At 48.2% G+C, this 21,035-nt stretch overlaps 3 protein-coding genes across 3 annotated transcripts; 2 read left to right on the forward strand and 1 right to left on the reverse strand.

Annotated features, from left to right (window-relative positions):
* Positions 1 to 1,313: 1,313 nt before the first annotated feature.
* LOC124662597 (UDP-glycosyltransferase 83A1-like) lies at positions 1,314 to 4,168 on the forward strand. Its single transcript, XM_047200416.1, has 2 exons — positions 1,314 to 1,806; positions 3,267 to 4,168. Exons 1-2 carry the CDS (start codon positions 1,314 to 1,316, stop codon positions 4,166 to 4,168), a joined length of 1,395 nt encoding a protein of 464 aa, XP_047056372.1.
* Positions 4,169 to 15,242: 11,074 nt separating this feature from the next.
* LOC124662607 (thaumatin-like protein 1b) lies at positions 15,243 to 16,870 on the forward strand. Its single transcript, XM_047200426.1, has 3 exons — positions 15,243 to 15,291; positions 15,486 to 16,197; positions 16,705 to 16,870. The coding sequence occupies exons 1-3, from the start codon at positions 15,243 to 15,245 to the stop codon at positions 16,868 to 16,870; spliced, it is 927 nt and encodes a 308-aa protein (XP_047056382.1).
* A 717-nt stretch (positions 16,871 to 17,587) lies between these two features.
* On the reverse strand, positions 17,588 to 21,035 carry LOC124662618 (F-box/LRR-repeat protein At2g42730-like). Its single transcript, XM_047200435.1, has 4 exons — positions 20,940 to 21,035; positions 18,271 to 19,131; positions 18,005 to 18,172; positions 17,588 to 17,923 (listed from the first exon to the last, which is right to left on the reverse strand). The coding sequence occupies exons 1-4, from the start codon at positions 21,033 to 21,035 to the stop codon at positions 17,588 to 17,590; spliced, it is 1,461 nt and encodes a 486-aa protein (XP_047056391.1).

Consider the following 21,035-nt stretch of genomic DNA (forward strand, 5'->3'; position numbering starts at 1 on the left):
TAAAGACTAAATCTAGACTGAAATCTGAAGAAACAGAGAGGAAATGAAGTCTAAATATTACCTTGCGCTTTGGCCCCTTCCCCTTGTCGTGGCTCTGGCTGGACATCGCGTCGCCGAATCGCCGCTCGCCGGTGGCCGTCCGCCGCGCCGCGGTTGCTGGTTCGCCGGCCGCCGCCCGCTGTTCGTAGCCGCGCCGCGCCACGCCGCCGGCCCGCCGCCGCCTCCGCTTGGATTGACTGGAATCGCCCTAGGGTTGCTGCCCGTGTCGTCTCTTCTCTCCTCTGCGTGTGCTCTGTTCGTGACTGACTTCGTGCGAATCGTGAGCGAGACAACGCAGCGTCATGAGGTTGGGTTGGGCTAAGGCGCTGAGGTTGGGCTAACGGGCCGCATATTCCCTGTACTCAATTTTTTTTCTGCCCAAATCATGGCCGGGTATTCAATTGCATATACCAGCATACCCCTGGCGCCGCCCATGGCGCGTACCCCTAGGTCGCAAATTTGATCAAGTTAGCATTAGTTATATGTTACAAAAATTATATCATTAGAAAGTTTAGATGCTCTATTTTCTAATGATATAATTTTTGCATTATATAATTAAAAATATATAGGTTAAATTGGTGACCTAGGGGTACGCGCGCGCCTAATAAACCTAGGAGTATTGTTCTTGTATCCTTAATTGCTTCAATTTGCTGGACGCTGGATATGTTAAATTTGTAGTTGTGAATCAATTAAGCTTGTAGTGACCAACTAATGGAGAATGGGTCGTCGTCCTTAATAAGTTTGCGATCACCTTCATGCGAGGTTCACCATAACCAACAGCTGCGGTTGGCATCCTCCAGCAACATTGTTTTCCTCTTGGTAGTGAATGTACAATCTTGGGCGAAGCTATTGGTGCTTCTCACTAGGCATACATGAAGTTTGAAGTAGTCTCCAGTAAGTAGAATAATTACCAGTGACGAACTGGTGAGGGTGAGCCCTCACTTGCCAAGTGTGTCTGTCTACAAGAAACTGGCAATGGATCCGTAAATAAGAACACAAAAATGCCAGCTGATCTATCAGCCGACCTGTTCTTGTTGCTCTGGAACTAAAACCCCAACAAGAAGAAGGCCGGAGCTTATATTTAGTTAATTAATCACTACTGGAGCCACAAAATAACCGTCACTTCTTTGTTTCCACGCTCTCGTCTCTCACTATAAATTCTACGGACTGTTTGGACGATCGATATCGATAGGTATATGCCTACTGCATGCACCATCGTCGCCGATAGCTAGCTAGCTAAGTCGACCACGGTTGTTCATCTACGATCGTCGGCAATGGTGTCTCCGCCGCACGCGTTGGTGATCCCGTACCCGGCGCAGGGCCACGTGATCCCGCTGCTGGAGGTGGCGCACGCATTGGCCGACAGGGGTTTCGCCGTCACCTTCGTAAACACTGAGTTCAACCACGCCCGCGTCGTCGCGGCCGGCGCCGGGCTGGAGGACGGTGGCCGGGTCCGGTTTGTGGCGGTGCCGGACGGCATGGCCCCCGGGGAGGACCGGAACCAGCTGGTGAGGCTCACCATGCTCATGGAGGAGTTCATGGCGCCGCGGGTGGAAGAGCTCGTCCGCACCAGCGGCGAGGGCGGTGGCGCGGGAGGCAAGATCACGTGCATGGTGACCGACTACAACGTCGGGTCGTGGGCGCTGCAAGTCGCGCGCAGGACCGGGATCCGGTCGGCGGCCGTGTGGCCGGCGTCGACCGCCGTCCTGGCGACGCTGCTGGGCTTTAACAAGCTCATCGAGGATAAGATCATTGATCCGGCAGACGGTAAGTACGTGGACGCTAGCTACTGAATTCTCTTTAGCCCAACTGCCCAAGGGCACAACTTAATACAACTTCAACTGAAGTACTTTGCGCATTTCAAAATTGGATAAGACTTGAGAAAATTGTAGTCGACTATGACATTAGATAAATACGGTGCACGAAATGAAGTACTCCATATACGAGTCGTCATGGCAATGGTGGGTAAATTGACGTCATCTCAAGGATCAACCGGGTATCATGCCCCTAGTATTGAACCTAATTTTCACGCACTAAAATACTCCCTTTGTCTAAAAATAGATGTCTCAACTTTATCTAGATACAGATGTATTTCTAACTAAAATGCATCTAGATATGAGATACATCTGTATCTAGACAAAAACGAGACACTTATTTTTAGACGGAGAAAATATTAAGCTGAGGCGTTTGAGACAACTCCATATTCGATCTCTGGTAGAGAAACTGCGGAGTGTACAAAGGGTCACAATGGCAATGGTTGAAACTGAGGGTATGTGTCAGTGCAGAATTGTATGCTGAGAGGACTTGTCCTAGTGTGTTAGGAATGTGTGTCCACTTTGACATGATCTTTAAAAGATTATCTTCAACTAAGATTTTTTTCAGCTGCATAGGAGTTGCAACTTTCTCTAGTTGCACATGGGTTGCGACTAAAATTTCTCCAGCTACACGTGGACTGCAAATGAGATAAAAAAATCTAGACCATTGAATTTGCTTCATATTCACGCGAACATATAAGTTGTGCATGAGTCACAACTACTCCCTTTGTCCCAATTAAGTAGCGCACAGATTTTCAAGATTTGAGTTTGGTCATCGATTTGACCAGCCAAACGTTATATGCTATGTATGTTATAACATAGTATTTGAAGAAAGTTTTTAATGGTATAAATTTCGGAAATTCAATTCGGCTCCCGGGTGCGTATGCTCCCTCTACCAACAAAACATATTTCGAAGTGTGGAAAAATTTTGACAAAAAATTCTTCATATACATCTCCATAATATATGTGTATGCGTCAAGTTTCACGAAAAAATAATATTTTTTGTGGCCTATGTAAAAAAAAGAGAAAACTTATCCTGTGAAAAGCATTGTTTTCAGCGCTGAATTTTGTCATTTTTACACACGTCACATGATAAGTTCATTTTTTATGAAACGACTTTGTGAGCGCGTAACACGTGAAGATGTACGTGCGGATTTTTTGTTTCAATTTTTTTGAAATTTAAAATACATGTAACATGCATTTCAAAATATAGGGAGCATATGCTCCCATGTTCCAAAACACCACTCCCAATTTCCTATAAATTTTATAATAATAAAAATGTTTAATTTTTCAAATTGGTGGTTAAAGTTTAGACACGATAGAGTGAGTAAATTGTAACTAAGATTTTGATGATTTTACCCGGCTGAAACACTGAAAGTGGGGATATACTAATTAACCAGTCCGCCTTTGCAGGGTCTGCACTGGGTGACAAACCTTTTCAGCTGAGCCCCGACATGCCTCTCATGCACAGTGCCCACCTCTCATGGAACTGCATAGGTGACCACGACCAGCAGGCGGCCCTCTTCCGGTATCTCGTCGAGGGCGTCCGCGCAATCGAGCAGTGCGACTTCGTCATCTGCAACTCCTTCAAAGATGCAGAACCGGCGGCATTCTCACTCTTCCCCAATGTACTACCCGTCGGCCCGCTCCTCACCGGCGAGCGCAGCGGCAAGGCCGTCGGCCACTTCTGGAAGCCCGAGGATGAGGAGTGCATGTCCTGGCTTGACACGCAACCGGCGAGATCCGTCGTGTACGTCGCATTCGGCAGCTTCACAATGTTCAACCGGCACCAATTCGAGGAGCTCGCCCTGGGGCTCGAGCTCTCCGGCCAGGCATTCTTGTGGGTGGTGCGCCCCGACATTCTCCAAGGCGGCGCTGAGCACGACTACCCGGAGGGCTTCCTGGACCGCGTGTGTGGTGCCGGTGGCCGAGGCAAGCTGGTTACATGGTCGCCCCAGCAACGCGTGCTAGCGCACCCGTCAGTGGCATGCTTCGTGTCGCACTGCGGGTGGAACTCCACCATGGAGGGCGTCCGTAATGGCGTGCCATTCCTTGCCTGGCCCTACTTCGCCGACCAGTTTGTGAACCAGCTCTACATCTCTGATATCTGGAAGGTCGGCCTCAAGGCCATCGCCGACGAGTCTGGGGTAATAACGAAGGAGCACATAGCCGACAGTGTGGAAGAGCTGATGGGGAATGCCGACATGAGGGAGAGGGTGGAGGCCATGAAGAAGGCGGCGCACGAGAGCATTCAAGAAGGGGGATCCTCACATGGAAACTTTGATACTTTTGCAGAGGGGATGAAGAAAGCATGATGATCTGCTTCTATGTAAGCAATATTTTTCTTTTTTGATGGTTGATTTTTGTATCGACCCTCGTTGACCTTGAATTGTAAACGTTGAATTTCCGGTTTAATAATAAAAGGCGTGCATCAACCGATGCAGAGGCTGGGTCTACCCCATTTCGAAAAAAAAAGTAAGCTTGAGTGTCTCAGTGTGTGTGTTGCAAATTAGCACACACTTCGTAAGGTTAAAATTGCAGAGGAAGAAAGTATAATTACACCACTTGTGCACTAAGACTGCTCATAGTGGGAGTAACATAGCAGTAACATCACACATCTCAAGGCATTTTGGTGACATGGCATGCGAATAAATGAAGAAAGAGAGTGAGGTGGTAACTAGCCATGTTACCATAACATCACACACCCCAAGGCAAAATGAGTCTACAACATAATAAATGACACAATGCATGATACCACATATAAGTTACTACCCACTATGAAGGTAGTAACCTAGACTAGTAACATGGCATATGTTACTAGTCTAAGTTACTCCCCACTATGAGCAGCCTAAGTCATGGATAATAAAACATTCACGTCACCAATAATTGGCTCAAGGGTCACCAAAGAGAGTGACCAAAGATGTCTTTAGTCTCGAGAATCACTCTTAACTACAATAGCAACATCTGTTAAAGATAGGTCAATAGTGTACCTTGTATAGTTGTACACCTACTTGTACCGAACCTACACTTAGAGCCGCTTATTCTATATAGTCATCAGTCGGTTTTCGATTTCGGCTCAAGACCTCGGTCTCTAAGATCGAACTATCCTGCGCTGGTTTTCATCCGGCTCTAAGAACTACACCCTTAGATGGCCAAGAATACTAACCGTCTCCAATATTTTCTACCCTTTTTTTTTCGACGGGTACGGGTCCAGAAGGACCCGGAAGCTGCTTCATTTATAAGCGGTGGATGAACAAGTTACAGGGGAGTCCACAGATAAAGTAGGGACTGCAGAAAAGACCCCAGGAAGTACAACAAGGCCCTCAGGACAAAAAAGATAAAAAGCAATCGGGTCCTCAGGATCCTTCTCCACCATCGAGAGCTGAGCTCCGCCGCCGCGCCAGGAATACAGCACCAGGGACGAACCATTTGGGCCAGCACCACTGGAAAGTGCGCAGCAGCAGGAGCTGAAGATCCTCCACGTCGGCTTGAAGCCTGGAGGAAGATAGACCATCGAAGCGAGGCCTAGGAGGGTCGCCTTTCGACTATGATGTGCAGAGGCAGGGCGGAGGTAACCGCCGGCTTCAGTCCTCTGCTGAAGAACTCCAGAAACGAGAGCATAGAAGCTCTCCGGCGCAGCAGATGTTCCCCGCCGTCTCCAAGCCACATCTCCCTGAACAGCCACAACTCCCCATCCCGCCTCGCCCCCACGGCCGGCCAGGGAAAGGAGATAGACCACCCAGAGAAGCTTGAGCTTGGCAGCAGATAAAGGCCCTTTATTTGTGGAGTAGCCCGCCGCCCAGATCTTCACCGCATTCGACTTCGACCGCCGGAGTATCTCGTCGGGGAAGAAGGTCGCAGGCCAGCTACAGATCATAATGCGATCATACATTTATTTCTTATAAGAGTGAAATAAGATATGATTAAGATACAACCAAATCTCAAATCAACAAACATAAGCGTATGATGTGCAATACAACATACACATGCTTAATTACACAAACTAAGCAAAATAGGAAGCGTAACATATACATACATATGCTAGATACAAAACCAAAACCTGCAAAGGAGCTAGCAACTTTCAATGTAATCAACATACTGTTACGGTCAGAAACCCACCGGCGAGCAGCGACGGGCAACACAGTAGAGCCGGGAGGCTCCCAGGACTGCGGCTGGCCCTGGTCCCTCGAGCGACGGCCCGCAAAGCTTCGGCACGCACGTCCGATGCTGGTGCAAGGGCGTGCCACCTGACCTATACCTGGTCAGGAAGGTGATGAATTTGCCTCGCTTAGTTTCCTGCGTGGCATACACGTAAACATTAAATACGAGCCTCGATCGGCTCTCAGGTTGTCCTGTGAATCGGCTCAAGGAGCCGATTCACCCATTATTCGTACGAGGTGTACGATCACATGTTGGTCCTGCTTGATCAATACAAAGCTAAAACGACCTACGACGATTTAGGGTTTTCACCACATAATCGGAACATCCTACGTGTGATTGAGCCTGGCGGCCACGCACGGTGATCATAAACCGACCCTAGACAAGGCCTAAAAACCAACATGAAGTTGATCCCCGGAACATCTTGTCTAGAGCTAGCAAACTACACCCTACGTGCCACTTTGGATCCTTCAACCCGTTTGTAAGGCCTAACTATGCAGATATTAAACTAATCCTTGAAGAACAAGGAGCAATCATAACGGATCGGATCTACTAAATAATGATCAAGCGAGGTGCCGCCCTTACACCTAAGATAGGTGTAAGGGCGGCTAAACGTCTAAGGGTTGCACGGACGAAAGCATATGATACGATGAAACAATGCTAACCCTAACACGTCTATGATAACTACGTTGCTCGCCATCAACAAGGCTTCAGCACGAGCAACGCATGAACAGCGAATAAACGTGCGTTGCCTAGATCGCAAGATGCGATCTAGGCAGCATGATGCTTACCCGGAAGAAAACCCTCGAGACAAGGGAGTTGGCGATGCGTCTAGATTGGTTTGTGGTGAACGTGATTGTTGTTTATTTCAGAAACCCTAGATACATATTTATAGTCCGTAGACTTTCTAACGTGGGAATAATCCCAACCGTGCACGAGCCAAATTCTATCTAACCGACACGTATCCTACTATATTTACAGATACACGGGCAAACTAGCCCAAACTTTGTATACAAGGCCGGTTCATGTATTCCTTCTATGTATATTCTTCAAGCCCATCTTTAATCGCGGCCCACCTCTGATCCGGTCAAATTCTGGTGATAACACATGCCCCCTGGTTTTGGAAATGACAATTCCAAAATCACTCGCATTTTCTTCGTCGGGTCATGTCATGGCGGAGCGGGAACCGTCGCGGTATCCATCATCATGATGCCTTGCCTCCTCAACTTCTCCGCGTGACTCGGCAAATTTTTTTTTTCTTTGGGCACCACTTCCTCGGAAACTGCTGTGGCATTGAATCTCCACTATATCGCCTCTATTTTAATCGCATCCTGCAGTTCACTTCTTCATCCCCTTCGCATTAGCATTCCAAAAGCCCTCCTCTGCCACCATGTCTTCTTCCTCCTCTGCCTCGTCGGGTCTTTCCACCCAGTCCTCCCCCTCCCGCGAGCCGACGCCGGAGTGGGACCCGGAGGAGGCCCACGAGGCCCACATTCGCCGCGCCATAGAAGACGGGGACGAGTCCAGTCACGACTTCTCCGTCTGGTCTGAGGACGACAAGTCCTCGACCGACGGGGAAACTGACCTCCGCTTCCTTGCCGACGGGGAAACGGAGGAGAGCGATGACGATCGTTTCTCCTGGGACGACTTCACCTCCTTCGAGGAGGAGGAGGAGGAGGAGGAGGAGGAGGAGGACGACACCTCCTTGATGAACCGCCGGCCAAGCGCTTCTGCCCCTGGCCGGGGAACCTCAGCGACTTCGACAGCGACGACGACGCTGACGAGGAGGACGAGGACAACGAGGGCCCTGCCGGCGGCCGCGGCAGCAGCGACGACGAGCCCGCCGGGAGTAGCGCCGACAGCGGCGACGACGGCGACGACGAGGGCAGCGACGGCCCATAGATAGGACCCTTAGCATAGGATCAGTAGTAGTAGATGGGGCAATGTATCCCCTGGTACTTCCTTTTGAGAACAATCAGCTCTTTATGTAAGGAATCCCATTATCAATGAAGAATTTCCCTCAATTTGATTTTGCCGATTTCCTTTATGCTAATTTAGCCGATTTCCCCTCATACTGACTTTGCCAATTGTCAACTTAGCCAATGCTCAATGAACCGATGGCAACGCATCGGCCCTTCACAATCTATCCTTCATCTCTTCGACTGATGACTTTGAGATCTGGTGGATAATGTGGAAGACCCATGCCTTCAAGAGAGCCTTTAAATTCCTCCCACCAGCTTCAGTGATCCTCTTCTGCAAGAACTCACCACCTTTGAAGAAGGTTATGATGCAGGGCCAGCCGATGACACCCCAATCGGCTTCTAAAAACAGAGCATCTACCAGGTCAGCTGCCCCCGAGCCTCGGTCAAGGCGAGAACAGCGGCGAGGACACACGGTTCGGACAAATGGACCCGAGCTCGAGCAAATGCGAGAAAACCACCACGCGAGCCAGCCGGACTTGCCACCATCGGCCTCCAAGAAAAGGTCAGCCACTCTGGTCCTAGCCATTCCTACGAGTGTAGCTGAGAAGGTGGCCAACTTGGCCAAGCCGACGATAGATGCACCAGAGCCGATCACCTTTTCTTCCGTTGAAAGCCGATATTGCCGACGAAACACCAACGGCTTAATGAGCAAAAGGCTGCCTTGTACGCCAAAACTGACACCTCTGACAGTACTGCTGAACTGGCGACCTTGCGCAAAGGGTTGGAGGTCCTCGAAGAGAAGGTTCGGGCAACAAAATCAGCTTATTGAAGCTGAGGAAGCTCTCATTGTTCCTCGAAGCTGAACTGAAGACCGACTTGGTCGAAATCCGCGTCTTGAACATGCAGCTGGTAGATCCTGTGTAATTTGTACTAGAGTCGATGTCTGTGCATCGGCTGTACATCATGAAAGATTTTTTTACTAGCCGATTTTTCTATCGGCCCCCAATATTTCACTGCACATGTATCGCACATGTTCATCTGATTAGGTGCCCCCCGAGCCGAATACGCCGAGTAGCTGCGGATATCAACTCGTAGTTAGCCAAGGCACCGTATTTGAACGTCGGCTCCGTTAGGACCAATGTTGACTTCTTCCAGCTCATCAGCCGACGTAAACCCGTTGCCCGTTAGATCGACGTTGAACACAGGCAAAACGTATGGTGAGGATAATTTTGGCCGATTGCTGGAATTGGCCTCCATGTTGATTGAATCGCTCAATGAAGGTTTTGCAATGTTCGTCCATAGATCTTTGAGGCCGATCACAAGGATCGGCCTCACCACGTTCGTCCATAGATTTTGCTCTTGTTACACGGTCAGGCCGGTGGATAAGACCAGCCTCACTCCGTTCTTCGTCACGTCGATGCGCTCGCAGTCGTCCAAATTGATGCCTGAGAGTGGCTCTTGGCCTGTCGTCTCCCAAACGTTCATGCCAGCCGTTGAAAATCTCGGCTGAGTCATCTGCGTGGACGACCTCTACTTCATCTCCATCCCACTGTATTAAGCATTGGTGCATCGTGGATGGAATGCAACAGTTGGCGTGGATCCAGTCTCTCCCTAGCGGGACAGCATAGGTGCTCTTGCTATCGACAATAAAGAACGTCGTAGGGATGGTTTTCCTTCCTACGGTCAGATCCACGTTCAGAACACCTTGTGCGTCAGATGCTTGGCCGTTGAAATCGCTCAATGTAACGTTGGTCTTGATCAGGTCCGAGCTAGAGCGTCCCAACCGACGTAGCATGGAGTATGGCATAATGTTGACTCGCCGCTCCGGTGTCCACCGAGCATCTTGTTGACGAGGCTGCCCATTGATATAACCTCGCAAGTACGGGGCCTTCGGGTGTCCGCTAGCTTCTTTCGCGTGGCTTCTCAAAGATAGCCGGCCGTGGGCCGCAGTCAAGTTGTGCCACGGGTGCTTCGTCTAATCCTGGAGCACTAAACTCCGCCGGAAGGATGAACACCATGTTTGTGCCTCGCCGATGTCTCATCATCGGCTTTCTTTTGTGCGGGCGCCACTCTTTCTTTTGTGGCCGTCCTTCTTCGTCCAGAGTTCGCTGAATTTTCGCGGCCAGATTAGGCCGCGCCTTCCTTAACGTGTGCAGGTATAACCTTTCGGCTTCCTCCAAACCACGTAGTCGCTGAACCCTACGCTTTTGGGAACGGCTGAGTCCATCAGGGCACCACCTTGGCCGGTGGTACTTATCTTCTTCTTCTTCATCATCGTCTTCTAATTCCTCGAGATCTTCCACCCGAGAGGACTCAGCGTGCTTGTTCCGAGGCGGGAGAGGCCCTAGACGTTTGAACACGGACACATTAGTCTGCATCCTTCTTCTTCGTCTACATTACGGGAGTTGCCGATTGTAGGCAATCGGCTCATTCCTGAATCCCAGCAGTGTCTGAAGAAGGGACAGTCCCAGTGCCTATCCACGTCGTCTTGCTCTCTTGACTTTTCCTTGGCGTGGCGCTCATATCTCTCCTCGCCGCGATCATGCCGACGATGTCTCCTGGCGTCCCTGCTAGCCAGACGATCTCTTTCGTCATCGTTGTTGTATCGTCGGCGTTGGTCGTATTGACTCACGTATTTGTTGAGGAGGTGATCAGAGAGAGGTCGCTGATATCTCACATTCTTCACTTCTCCCTCCGTGATGTAGCGCTTGCCATCGTGACGGAGCCGATCGCGTGGAACGGCTTCCTCCTTGTCCTCGTTATGAGAGCAGCTGCCCTCGTCTCTGTCCTTACCAGTGTGGTGCCCAGGTCCTACCATATTGATGTTGCACGAGAATCTTGGCTGGCACCTCCCAGGGTAAGTGCACTCCACCATGTTAACGGCGGGGAAGGGGTGTGTGTCGACTTTCATGGCGTACTGGCTGAAAATTAGACGCCCTTGTTCTATCGCCATTTGGACCTGCGACGCCACACCCTACGGTCGTTGGTGGCATGGGTGAACGTGTTATGCCACTTGCAGTATGGCTTTCCGTTCAGCTCCTGCGCCGTGGGGATCTTGTGGCCTTCGGGTACCTTTAGCTGTTTCTCCTTAAGTAAGAGGTCGAAAATCTGTTCAGCCTTGGTTACGTCAAAGTCAAACCCTCTTGGAGGACCTTGTGGCTTAATCCACTTGAAGGACACGGGGCTTGCCCCCCGAGTCCATTCAGCCACTGCTACCTCTTGATCTCCCGCAGAGCCTTCATCTTCATCTGCCTCAACTAGGACCACCGCACGCTTGAATTTATCCTGGTATACCTCTGGGTGGCGCTGTTCATATAATGACAGCTTCTGCACCATGTGCGCCGGTGAAGGGTAATCCGCTTGGGAGGCCACATCCTTGATCGGTGATGCGAGACCCACCACCGCCAACTCGGCTCGCTTCTTTTTCGGTCACACGAGCCGAATAGCATCGGTTCCTAACGGTCTGAGCGGCTGGATGTATTCGATACCGTTTCTCCGCGCTTCTGTCGTACTTGTGCTAGATCGGCAATGCCGGCCTCGGAAGCCTCTGAGTGATACTGCATGTGGAACTGCTCTTCCAACTGCTTCCAAGTCCGGATTGAGTCTGGTGGCAGCGATGTGTACCACCTGAAAGCCGATCCTGTGAGGGACTGTGCGAAGAACCTCACACGCAGCTCATCTGATGCTGAGATCGTGCCCAGCTGTGCCAAATATCGGCTCACATGCTCGATTGAGCTGGAACCATCTGATCCACTAAATTTGGAGAATTCAGGGAGCCGATATTTGGGTGGTAGTGGGATCAACTCGTACTCGTTGGGGTACGGCTTGGAATAGCCGATTGCCCTCCTTTTCGGCACCATGCCGAACTGGTCTCTCAAGATTGTGTCGATCTGATCCGCGGTGCTGGCTGCGGGAGTCGAACTCGAAGATTCGCCGGAGTGGCATACTTAGCCAGCCACGCTTGCTTCTCAAGCTACGAGCCAAGCTGCAGGAGTTGAGCTCGCGGAGGTTTATCGGAGTGGCATACTTGGCTAGCCACGTCACGCTTCTCAAGGTACTGTTCCCGAAGTTCCTCCTGGCTGTTCCGAAGTCCCTCGCTGTTGCGGTCCGGTTCGTGAGTGCCCGATTCATTGCGGTCGGCACGTATGTGCACGTGTATCCGTGAGGGATCTCCTTAGGCGCCTCATACAAAAACTGGTAATCACTAGGGTCACCACCGATCTTGTAGACGACGTATGCCGGTGAATTCGGCACTTCTGGTGCTGCCAACACGAACGGCAGCGGTGGTCGGGACTGGAGTGGCATCTCTCCTTGGTGAGTCCCTAGAGCTGGTCTCGACGGAGAGTACTGATGCCTCATGATTTCCTGGATCACCCGAAGAGCGACACGCTCCAAAGTGTTCACCAGGCTCTCAGAATGGTGGTGCAGCGAATGAGCTACCATGAAGTTAATCTCCTGACGCAGAGACCTGGTGCGTTCTTCTGACGGGTCGGACAGGTCCACTCCATCGAGCGCGCCTTCAGGTGAGAACCATTTCCACCTGATGCCGTGTGAGCGGGTTCTCTGGAAAGAGTCGATGAGGTCGGCTTCGAGGATCGCTTTGACCTCGTCATACTTCTTCTTGAGCTCCTCGGTCAGATCCTCGTACGTGACCGGAGTACCTTCCGCCATCTCAGATGTAGATGGCGATGCAGTTGATGTCGAAGAGCTGTCCCACCGGGCGTGCCGAGAATGTGTTGCGGTCGAAACCCACCGGCGAGCAGCGACGGGCAACACGATAGAGCCGGGAGGCTCCCGGGACTGCGGCTGGCCCTGGTCCCTCGAGCGACGGCCCGCAAAGCTTCGGCACGCACGTCCGATGCTGGGTGCAAGGGCGTGCCACCTGACCTATACCCGGTCGGGAAGGTGATGAATTTGCCTCGCTTAGTTCCTGCGTGGCATACACGTAAACATTAAATACGAGCCTCGATCGGCTCTCAGGTTGTCCTGTGAATCGGCTCAAGGAGCCGATCCACCCATGATTCGTACGAGGTGTACGATCACATGGTGGTCCTGCTTGATCAATACAAAACTAAAACGACCTACGACGATTTAGGGTTTTCACCACATAATCGGAACATCCTACGCGTGATTGAGCCTGGCGGCCACGCACGGTGATCATAAACCGACCCTAGACAAGGCCTAAAAACCAACATGAAGTTGATCCCCGGAACATCTTGTCTAGAGCTAGCAAACTACACCCTACGTGCCACTGGATCCTTCAACCCGTTTGTAAGGCCTAAATATGCAGATATTAAACTAATCCTTGAAGAACAAGGAGCAATCATAACGGATCGGATCTACTAAATAATGATCAAGCGAGGTGCCGCCCTTACACCTAAGATAGGTGTAAGGGCGGCTAGACGTCTAAGGGTTGCACGGACGAAAGCATATGATACGATGAAACAATGCTAACCCTAACACGTCTATGATAACTACGTTGCTCGCCATCAACAAGGCTTCAGCACGAGCAACGCATGAACAGCGAATAAACGTGTACTGCCTAGATCGCAAGATGCGATCTAGGCAGCATGATGCTTACCCGGAAGAAAACCCTCGAGACAAGGGAGTTGGCGATGCGCCTAGATTGGTTTGTGGTGAACATGATTGTTGTTTATTTCAGAAACCCTAGATACATATTTATAGTCCGTAGACTTTCTAACGTGGGAATAATCCCAACCGTGCACGAGCCAAAGTCTATCTAACCGACACGTATCCTACTATATTTACAGATACACGGGCAAACTAGCCCAAACTTTATATACAAGGCCGGTTCATGTATTTCTTCTATGTATATTCTTCAAGCCCATTTTTAATCGCGGCCCACCTCTGATCCGGTCAAATTCTGGTGATAACACATACAAGTTAACACAAAAAATGCATTGAATATAAATGTTGGTGGATATCAAACCATTTTTTACACTTTAACGGTGAAACAACATGTGTATACACTTGACTAAACAATTGGACCCTTATTCATATGTCATTGACATGAAAACTTAGTAAGGAAAACGGATAGAGTATGCACGAACTGTTATGTTGATAGCGACACCAACGACCACATCACTAGAGCGCAAGCTCACTAACAAAAAGAGCCTACAACAAGCACGAGCAACTTCATGTCATCAATGGGTCATATATATTTATATAATCCATATTGGTGTTTTGGAACATGGGAGCATATGCTCCCTCTATTTTAAAATGCATCTTACGCATATTTTGAATTTCAAAAAAATTGAAACGAAAAATTCGCATGTAAATCTTCTCGTGCTACACGCTTACAAAGTTGTTTCAATAAAAATCGATTTATCATGTGACGTGTGTAAAAAGACAAAACTCAGTACTAAAAATAATGTTTTCCACAAGATAAGTTTTCTCTTTTTTATATAGACCACAAAAAAAATTGGTTTTTCGTGAAACTTGACGAACGAACATATATTATGAAGATGTACAAGTAAAATTTTTTGTTAAAATTTTTCGACATTTCGAAATATGATTTTTTGGTAGAGGGTGCATACGCACCCATGAGCCGAATTGAATAGTCTCACTATATTCTTCACACCCCTACCAAAAATAACCTTAAGACTTTTCTCATGTTCCTAAAGAAACCAAAAGAATCTTCTATACACCCTTCATCACTGGCTAGGTCGAAGGGTGTCTTGTGGTTCTTCTGCTATGCTTGTTTGAGATTTTTCTACTCCCTCTGATTCATATTAATTGACTTCAATATGGATGTATCTAGAACTAAAATGTGTCTAGATACATCCATATTAGAGTCAATTAATATGAACCGGAGGGAGTAGAACAAATTCGAAGTGGATACGGATATTTGATTTGCATCAACTCACCAGTGTTAGGAAGAATGTGAAAAAAGAAAAGAAAAGAAAAGAAAAATACTTAGTGGCACACATACCTACAAACCGAACTATTTTAAAATATGTTTTGTGATAGCAGGAGCATATGCACCCTGGATTAAAATTGGATTTCCGCTACTGACGTTGCATCTCTCAACCTATACAGCAAATTAACACTGGAGCTCAAATGAACCTTCCTTGAATGTTTCTTCCAAGCAACACCAAACTTGTTATATAGTATGCCTTAGTTTAATACTCTCGGACATCACTTCGTTAGTTAGTACTGCTACTTAATTAGATGATCACATCACATGTATTGGCACGTTAGAATTTTTATTGTTTGTTCTAGCATGGGCATCATCTGTCTTGATTAAGTTTTGATCTCTTCTCTGTGTGTCTCCCTCTCCTCCATCTCCATGGGAGGAGGAGCACTTCTCTCTCTGCTCTGCCTCTCTTTCCTTCCAGGTACAGTGTGACTAATCACTGTTTGCATTCTTGTGTCATTGTTAATAGGATCGTTAATATTGTTCTTTACTTGCATCCTTGATAACTACCCTTCTTTGTTTGATCATTGATGTTAAGCTGGTGTTGTTTTTGACTTGCATCCTTGATAATCAAGTGTCGATGTAAAATTAATATGGATTTGTAATGATCGGCAGTAGCGCGGCCGGCGACGTTCACCGTGACGAACGGCTGCAGCTACACTGTGTGGCCGGGCATCCTCTCCAACGCCGGCGTCCCGCCGCCGGCCACCACTGGATTCGCGCTCTCCCCGGCCCAGTCCCGAGCCGTGGCCGTCGCAGATGGATGGTCGGGCCGCATCTGGGGACGCACGCTATGCGGGCCATCCGTCGCAGGCGCCTTCGCGTGCGCGACCGGAGACTGCGGCTCGGGCACCGTCGAGTGCTCCGGCCGCGGCGCCTCACCGCCGGCCACCCTTGCGGAGTTTACCCTCGCCGGAGCCGCTGGCGAGAACGACTTCTACGACGTCAGCCTCGTCGACGGCTACAACGTGCCGGTGCTCGTGGCGCCCTCAGCGCCGGTGAACGGGAGCTCGTGCGAAGCCACGGGCTGCCCCGCCGACCTGAACGCGTCGTGCCCGCCGGAGCTGCGCGTCGTGGCAGGTGCGGGTGCCATGGCAACAGTGGCGTGCCGGAGCGCGTGCGAGGCGTTCGGGACGGCGGAATACTGCTGCAGCGGCGCGCACGGGACGCCGGCGACGTGCCCGCCAACGGCCTACTCGCGGTTCTTCAAGGCGGCCTGCCCGCTCGCATACAGCTACGCCTACGACGACGCCACGTCGACCTTCACCTGCGCCGGCGCCCGAGACGGCGGCGGGTACGACGTCGTGTTCTGCCCCGGCGGGTCAAGGTGCGTGCGTTGGAAAACTATCGTTGGACTGGCTCGGCACGTCGTCGCCATTTGGCAATTGGATCGATTCCTTTTTTGGACGTGCATGTGGACAGCGCGCGTGGTATCATGGCTAGTCGTTGCGGTGTGCTCCAGTAGGAGGTAGGAACGAAATGATCAATTACGGGCAAACTAAGGGTTCATTATCTCAATCAATTCAGTTTTTCAAGTTCTGGCACATTTCAGAAAAAGTACAGTACATTTTTTAGATATACTTAAGAAAAATCTCAGTCCATTGAGACCTAATAAAAGACCGCAAACGGCCGTAATCTCGACAACGGTGATCAGCAAGATCATGTGGTTTTGTCTCACACATCACCTTCTGAACATGACAGCGTCATTAGCTTCCCTTTGGCAGGCAGAACATTCAGCAAACAACAATTTACCACAATTATATATACATGTACAGCATTCATTCATTCATTCATGACCCAATACTGATACCTTCACCTCATTCTGCACGCGCAGCCTGAACCCTGGTGCGAATCCCGGGGCAGCGGTGGCCCCATCAACAAGCACAGCCTACCCGCCAATGGTGTTCTCATCGGCGGATGCAGATCCGGCAATGACCAGATGCGCCATCATTCTCCTCCTCGTGGCCATGACCATCTTCCATGCGATGTCGATGCAGTGAATCTGTGACGATCTCAAATATTCAGGACAACACCGCACTTGGTTTGGCATTCACCACAACAAACCGTGAATCAATCCATAAGCCGAACCGCTGCGAAATCGCTCTAGTTTTAGAGTGTGTTCAGGCGGATGCCAACCAAGTAGAATGCAATGTGACTAATTTTGTGCAGGCGCTTATATGGCTCGAAGTTCAACACCTTAGCATATACTCCATCCTGCCCATTTTATGTTGCGCATAATTTTTCGTGCAAGTCAAATTGTGCAAACTTTGACCAAGAATATAAATAATAATACAAAGATCTACCATGACAAATGCATACAATATGAAACTATATTTCATAACAACTCTAAAAATATTATCTTTTTGTTGTATATGTTTATATTTTTGTCAATATAGATGATTAAACTTTACGAAGTTTGACTTTGACCAAAGCTTATATGCAACATATTTTGGGCAGGAGGGAGTACTGCTTTGAAGCGAAATTTAGCTTTTGTTCACCTGGGTAGAAACTAGAGGTCCTACTTCTTTCACAAGAGTTGGCAAATGTAAATGATCACAGATAATTGCACTTTTGTTTGATCTTTCATAACTCAAATTCTTCATGTAATAGCTTCAAGCCTTCAACTATACTAGACGGGGACACATAACTTCTTGAAAGTTCAAAAAAGCATAATAAGATCATCTGACAGTACACAGAAGGGAACAGGAACAGCTTACTCATTCTGAAGGGGCAGTAACCACCTTCCCGAAGCGTAGCGAGGCAAGCCGCGCCCATTCACAGACCTGTGGTACGAATTTTCTTTCGACGCGGTCATTCAACATATAGCATATCGCGGCCTTGTCGGCTACGGCCTTCACCCTCGGCTCTAACTGCATGTGCTCGAGAACAGAGGCATTCTCCAAGATGGAGAATGCCAGCTTCTTCTGAGCCTTGTAGAGCCGAAACCCGCTCATGTAGACAGTCTTGAGATTATCATGGCGACGCATAGGAGAATCTTCCTCCTCCACCGCCACCTGATGACTCATCTGACCATATTTGATCAAATATATCATCTGCATTCAGAAGTTAGCAATCAGTCGGTCAGAGTAGAACAACAAACACAAGCATGCGACAGCCAAGAAAATGGCACTCACGTTAAGGTGGAGCGTCTCCAGTTGAGGTGCAGCATTTAAACAATGGGCCACTTGAAGAACTCCGTTATCGGCCTTTAGTTCGCTATGGCGGACCCGGACAAATAATTGACAAGTTATATGCCTCAAACATGTAAACATGCCAAGCGATCTTGTTGTCATTTTCTGCAACTGAAACATGACAATAAAAAATAAGATGATATTACAACCCAGTTTTTCAAGAACTATGTGGTAAGCAAACAAGACTAGATGAATTAAAACCAGGTCACCTGTTCATATCCAAGTATATGAGCTCCCACGTGTAGTATCTTTACTGGCAAAATGCTTGGAACTAGAGTGAATAAGCGGCCCAATCCTTTACCTCCTTTAAACATAATTGTTGCCTTCTCTAATTTGGAGCAACCATGAAGTACTATAGGGATCTCTAGTCCTTTGTACTCAAAATGAGCAAGATCGGCAGCATGAAACTCAACCATCCTAACATATGTTTTGTCAATTAGCAAATGTTGAAGTTTATCAAGTTTGTGGGGCATGCTTAAATTGGCCACACCAGAGCACTCGATGATCGATAAGTCCTCAAGTGCAGAACAATTTGCTAGCAACCCTCGTAGATCCCCAAATATCTGAACATATTGCAGAACAAGCCTTCTGAGTATAGAAAAGCCACGTACATCCGAGTGTGGCTTTATAGAAACATCAGCAAGAAACAAGGACTGCACAAAAGAGCTGCCTTGAACATCTAAGGCGTCAAGAGGAAAGTGGTAAACTTTTTTGGATGGATAATTAATCATCTTCAGGTCAAACTCTATGACATTTGCCTTCGATGAAGCAGCAAAGGCAATCCACCTGTCAAGATGATCGAAGTCCTCCTTGTGCAGGCCACACCTGATTCTGAACTTATTGATTCCTATTCCACTATGTCGTTGGATAACCCAATTTACATCCTCAATGAAATTGTCTCTTTTTATTTTGATAAAATCATCAATGGCTTGTTCATCGGTGTCATCATCGGGGCAATAAAAACACAGATTACTGTGAAATCTCCAGAGCATTCTCCAACTTCTTGCAACAATGCTTGTCCTCACCGCCTCTTTCAGTGGGAGAAGTGACATCACAACAGGTTGAATCTCCTGCGACAAGAAAGGACTCAAATGTTTAGTAGGGTTGAATTTCAACTAAAATCTAATTAGTCTGCAGTTTAGTCAGTAATTACTCGAATCAAGGAACACATTGAGCTGAAACTGTATACACTGGAAAGAGAAATCTGACAAGATGCAAATTGCAACTTTTTAGTTTCAATTGGTGTTTTTACAGTATTCTTCGTAACAATCTTGCATGTACTCCACAATGCCGTTGCAGGTGTATAGAGGCAACCTCTGTGGGGGCGTGACCTTGGCAGAGGAAAAAGATAGTTGTGTGTGCCTGTCTTCTGGCTACTAGAGAGAATAAACAATTTCCTTTGTTTAGCTGTGAGAATCAGAAATTTTACTTAGTTCAATTGGCTGAAACATGGATCGCATGGTAATGAGAGTGCATGTTTCGCGATGCCCCTGAAACTACTGATCATATGTATACTCACTACCCTCTAGCCAAGTGCCGGTGGAGTAAATAGTCTATTGTTAATTTTGGTGCAATTCCATTACTGTTTTGACTTATGAGCCATGTCCTCCTTGGATTTTGTATGTTTGGAAAATAGGGAACAAAGCAAGTTTTTCAAGTACTCTTTGTGAGAATCCTACCAATGTGTCTTCTTCCGCGATTTGAGGAGGATGAATCTGTGGGCTGGGTTACAGATATAAGAAAAACATTCAGCAGGCAGCCTTGCAACTGTCGAGACGATCAGAGAAAATAAAAAGCAGATTGATGGCACATTTTGTGGTGTCCTGACGAAGCCTTTAGTTTGCTGGTTTTCTTAATGTCAGCCGGGAGTAGTGCACTGATTCTCCTCTCTCTCTAGCAGCTCAGTCAAGCTGATACCATATCCGTCTAGCAAACAACTGGAGCAAGAGACCCAAAGTCCCTAAGCATTGAGCGTTGCTTTAAAATGAAAATCGTGAACTACACAAAAGAACACCAGATTTTTTGCCCTAAGAAGTTCACATAGAAGGCTATTTTTTATACACACTGATTGGATCCTGAGCGTATTAGTGACATGCTTAAGCTAGATTTTACTTTCCCTGCCTGCTGGAAACAAAAGATGGACCGGGCAGCGGAACGGTTTTCAGTCAATTTCTCCAATTCCTCTGTTTAAAGATAATTGATTCACTTGCAAATTTATATGGAATACGATACATGCCCAAAAAGAAAGATAAACAATTTCCTTTGGTTAGTATCAGAATTTCGACTCTGGGCATTTCGCTGAGACATGGATATTGGATGGCATAGTACTACAGAGTGGTGGCGCCCCAGAAACTATTGGCCATCTGTATATTTACTGTCCTCTAGCCAAGTACCTGTGGAGTTGTTGTTTCTACCTATCAGTCTTGTACTTGTCAGATTTTGCAGTTTCCTGTTTCAGAACGCAATTTAGTAGTGCTATGGATTACCTTGCTCATTTGGGGGCTGTTTGGAAAACAAGGAACAAGGCATGTTTCCTGGGGATTTTGTACTAATGTGCCTTTTCCAATTTGTGGAGCGATGAATCTATGAGCTGGCTTACACAAGGCCGAACACAGGGAACACATTCAGGCAACCTGTATCATCTGTATGCGTTCGAACCAAAACGATTTATGTAACAAACGTAGGGGGGTATCGCTCCGTTTTACCCGAGTTATAATGTGTGTAGAGGCTCATTCAGCAGGAAGTTTGGTGTAAAATTAGTTCGTTGATGTGATATTCCTCAGGAAGGTTGAATCTTGAGGGAAACGGTGATGTTTAAGCAAGATTTCCTTTCTCCTTCTGGAGAAGAAAAGGAAGGGATTGGCGGAACGGAAGTTACCTCAGGAAGGTTCTCCATCCGGAAGGACGGCTCGCCGCAGACGCTGCGCTGGTGCTCCATCCTGCTCAGCTTCCCCGCCGGCGCATCCTCATCCAT

The sequence above is a fragment of the Lolium rigidum genome, chromosome 1, assembly GCF_022539505.1.
Source record: "Lolium rigidum isolate FL_2022 chromosome 1, APGP_CSIRO_Lrig_0.1, whole genome shotgun sequence".
Classification (NCBI taxonomy): domain Eukaryota; kingdom Viridiplantae; phylum Streptophyta; class Magnoliopsida; order Poales; family Poaceae; genus Lolium; species Lolium rigidum.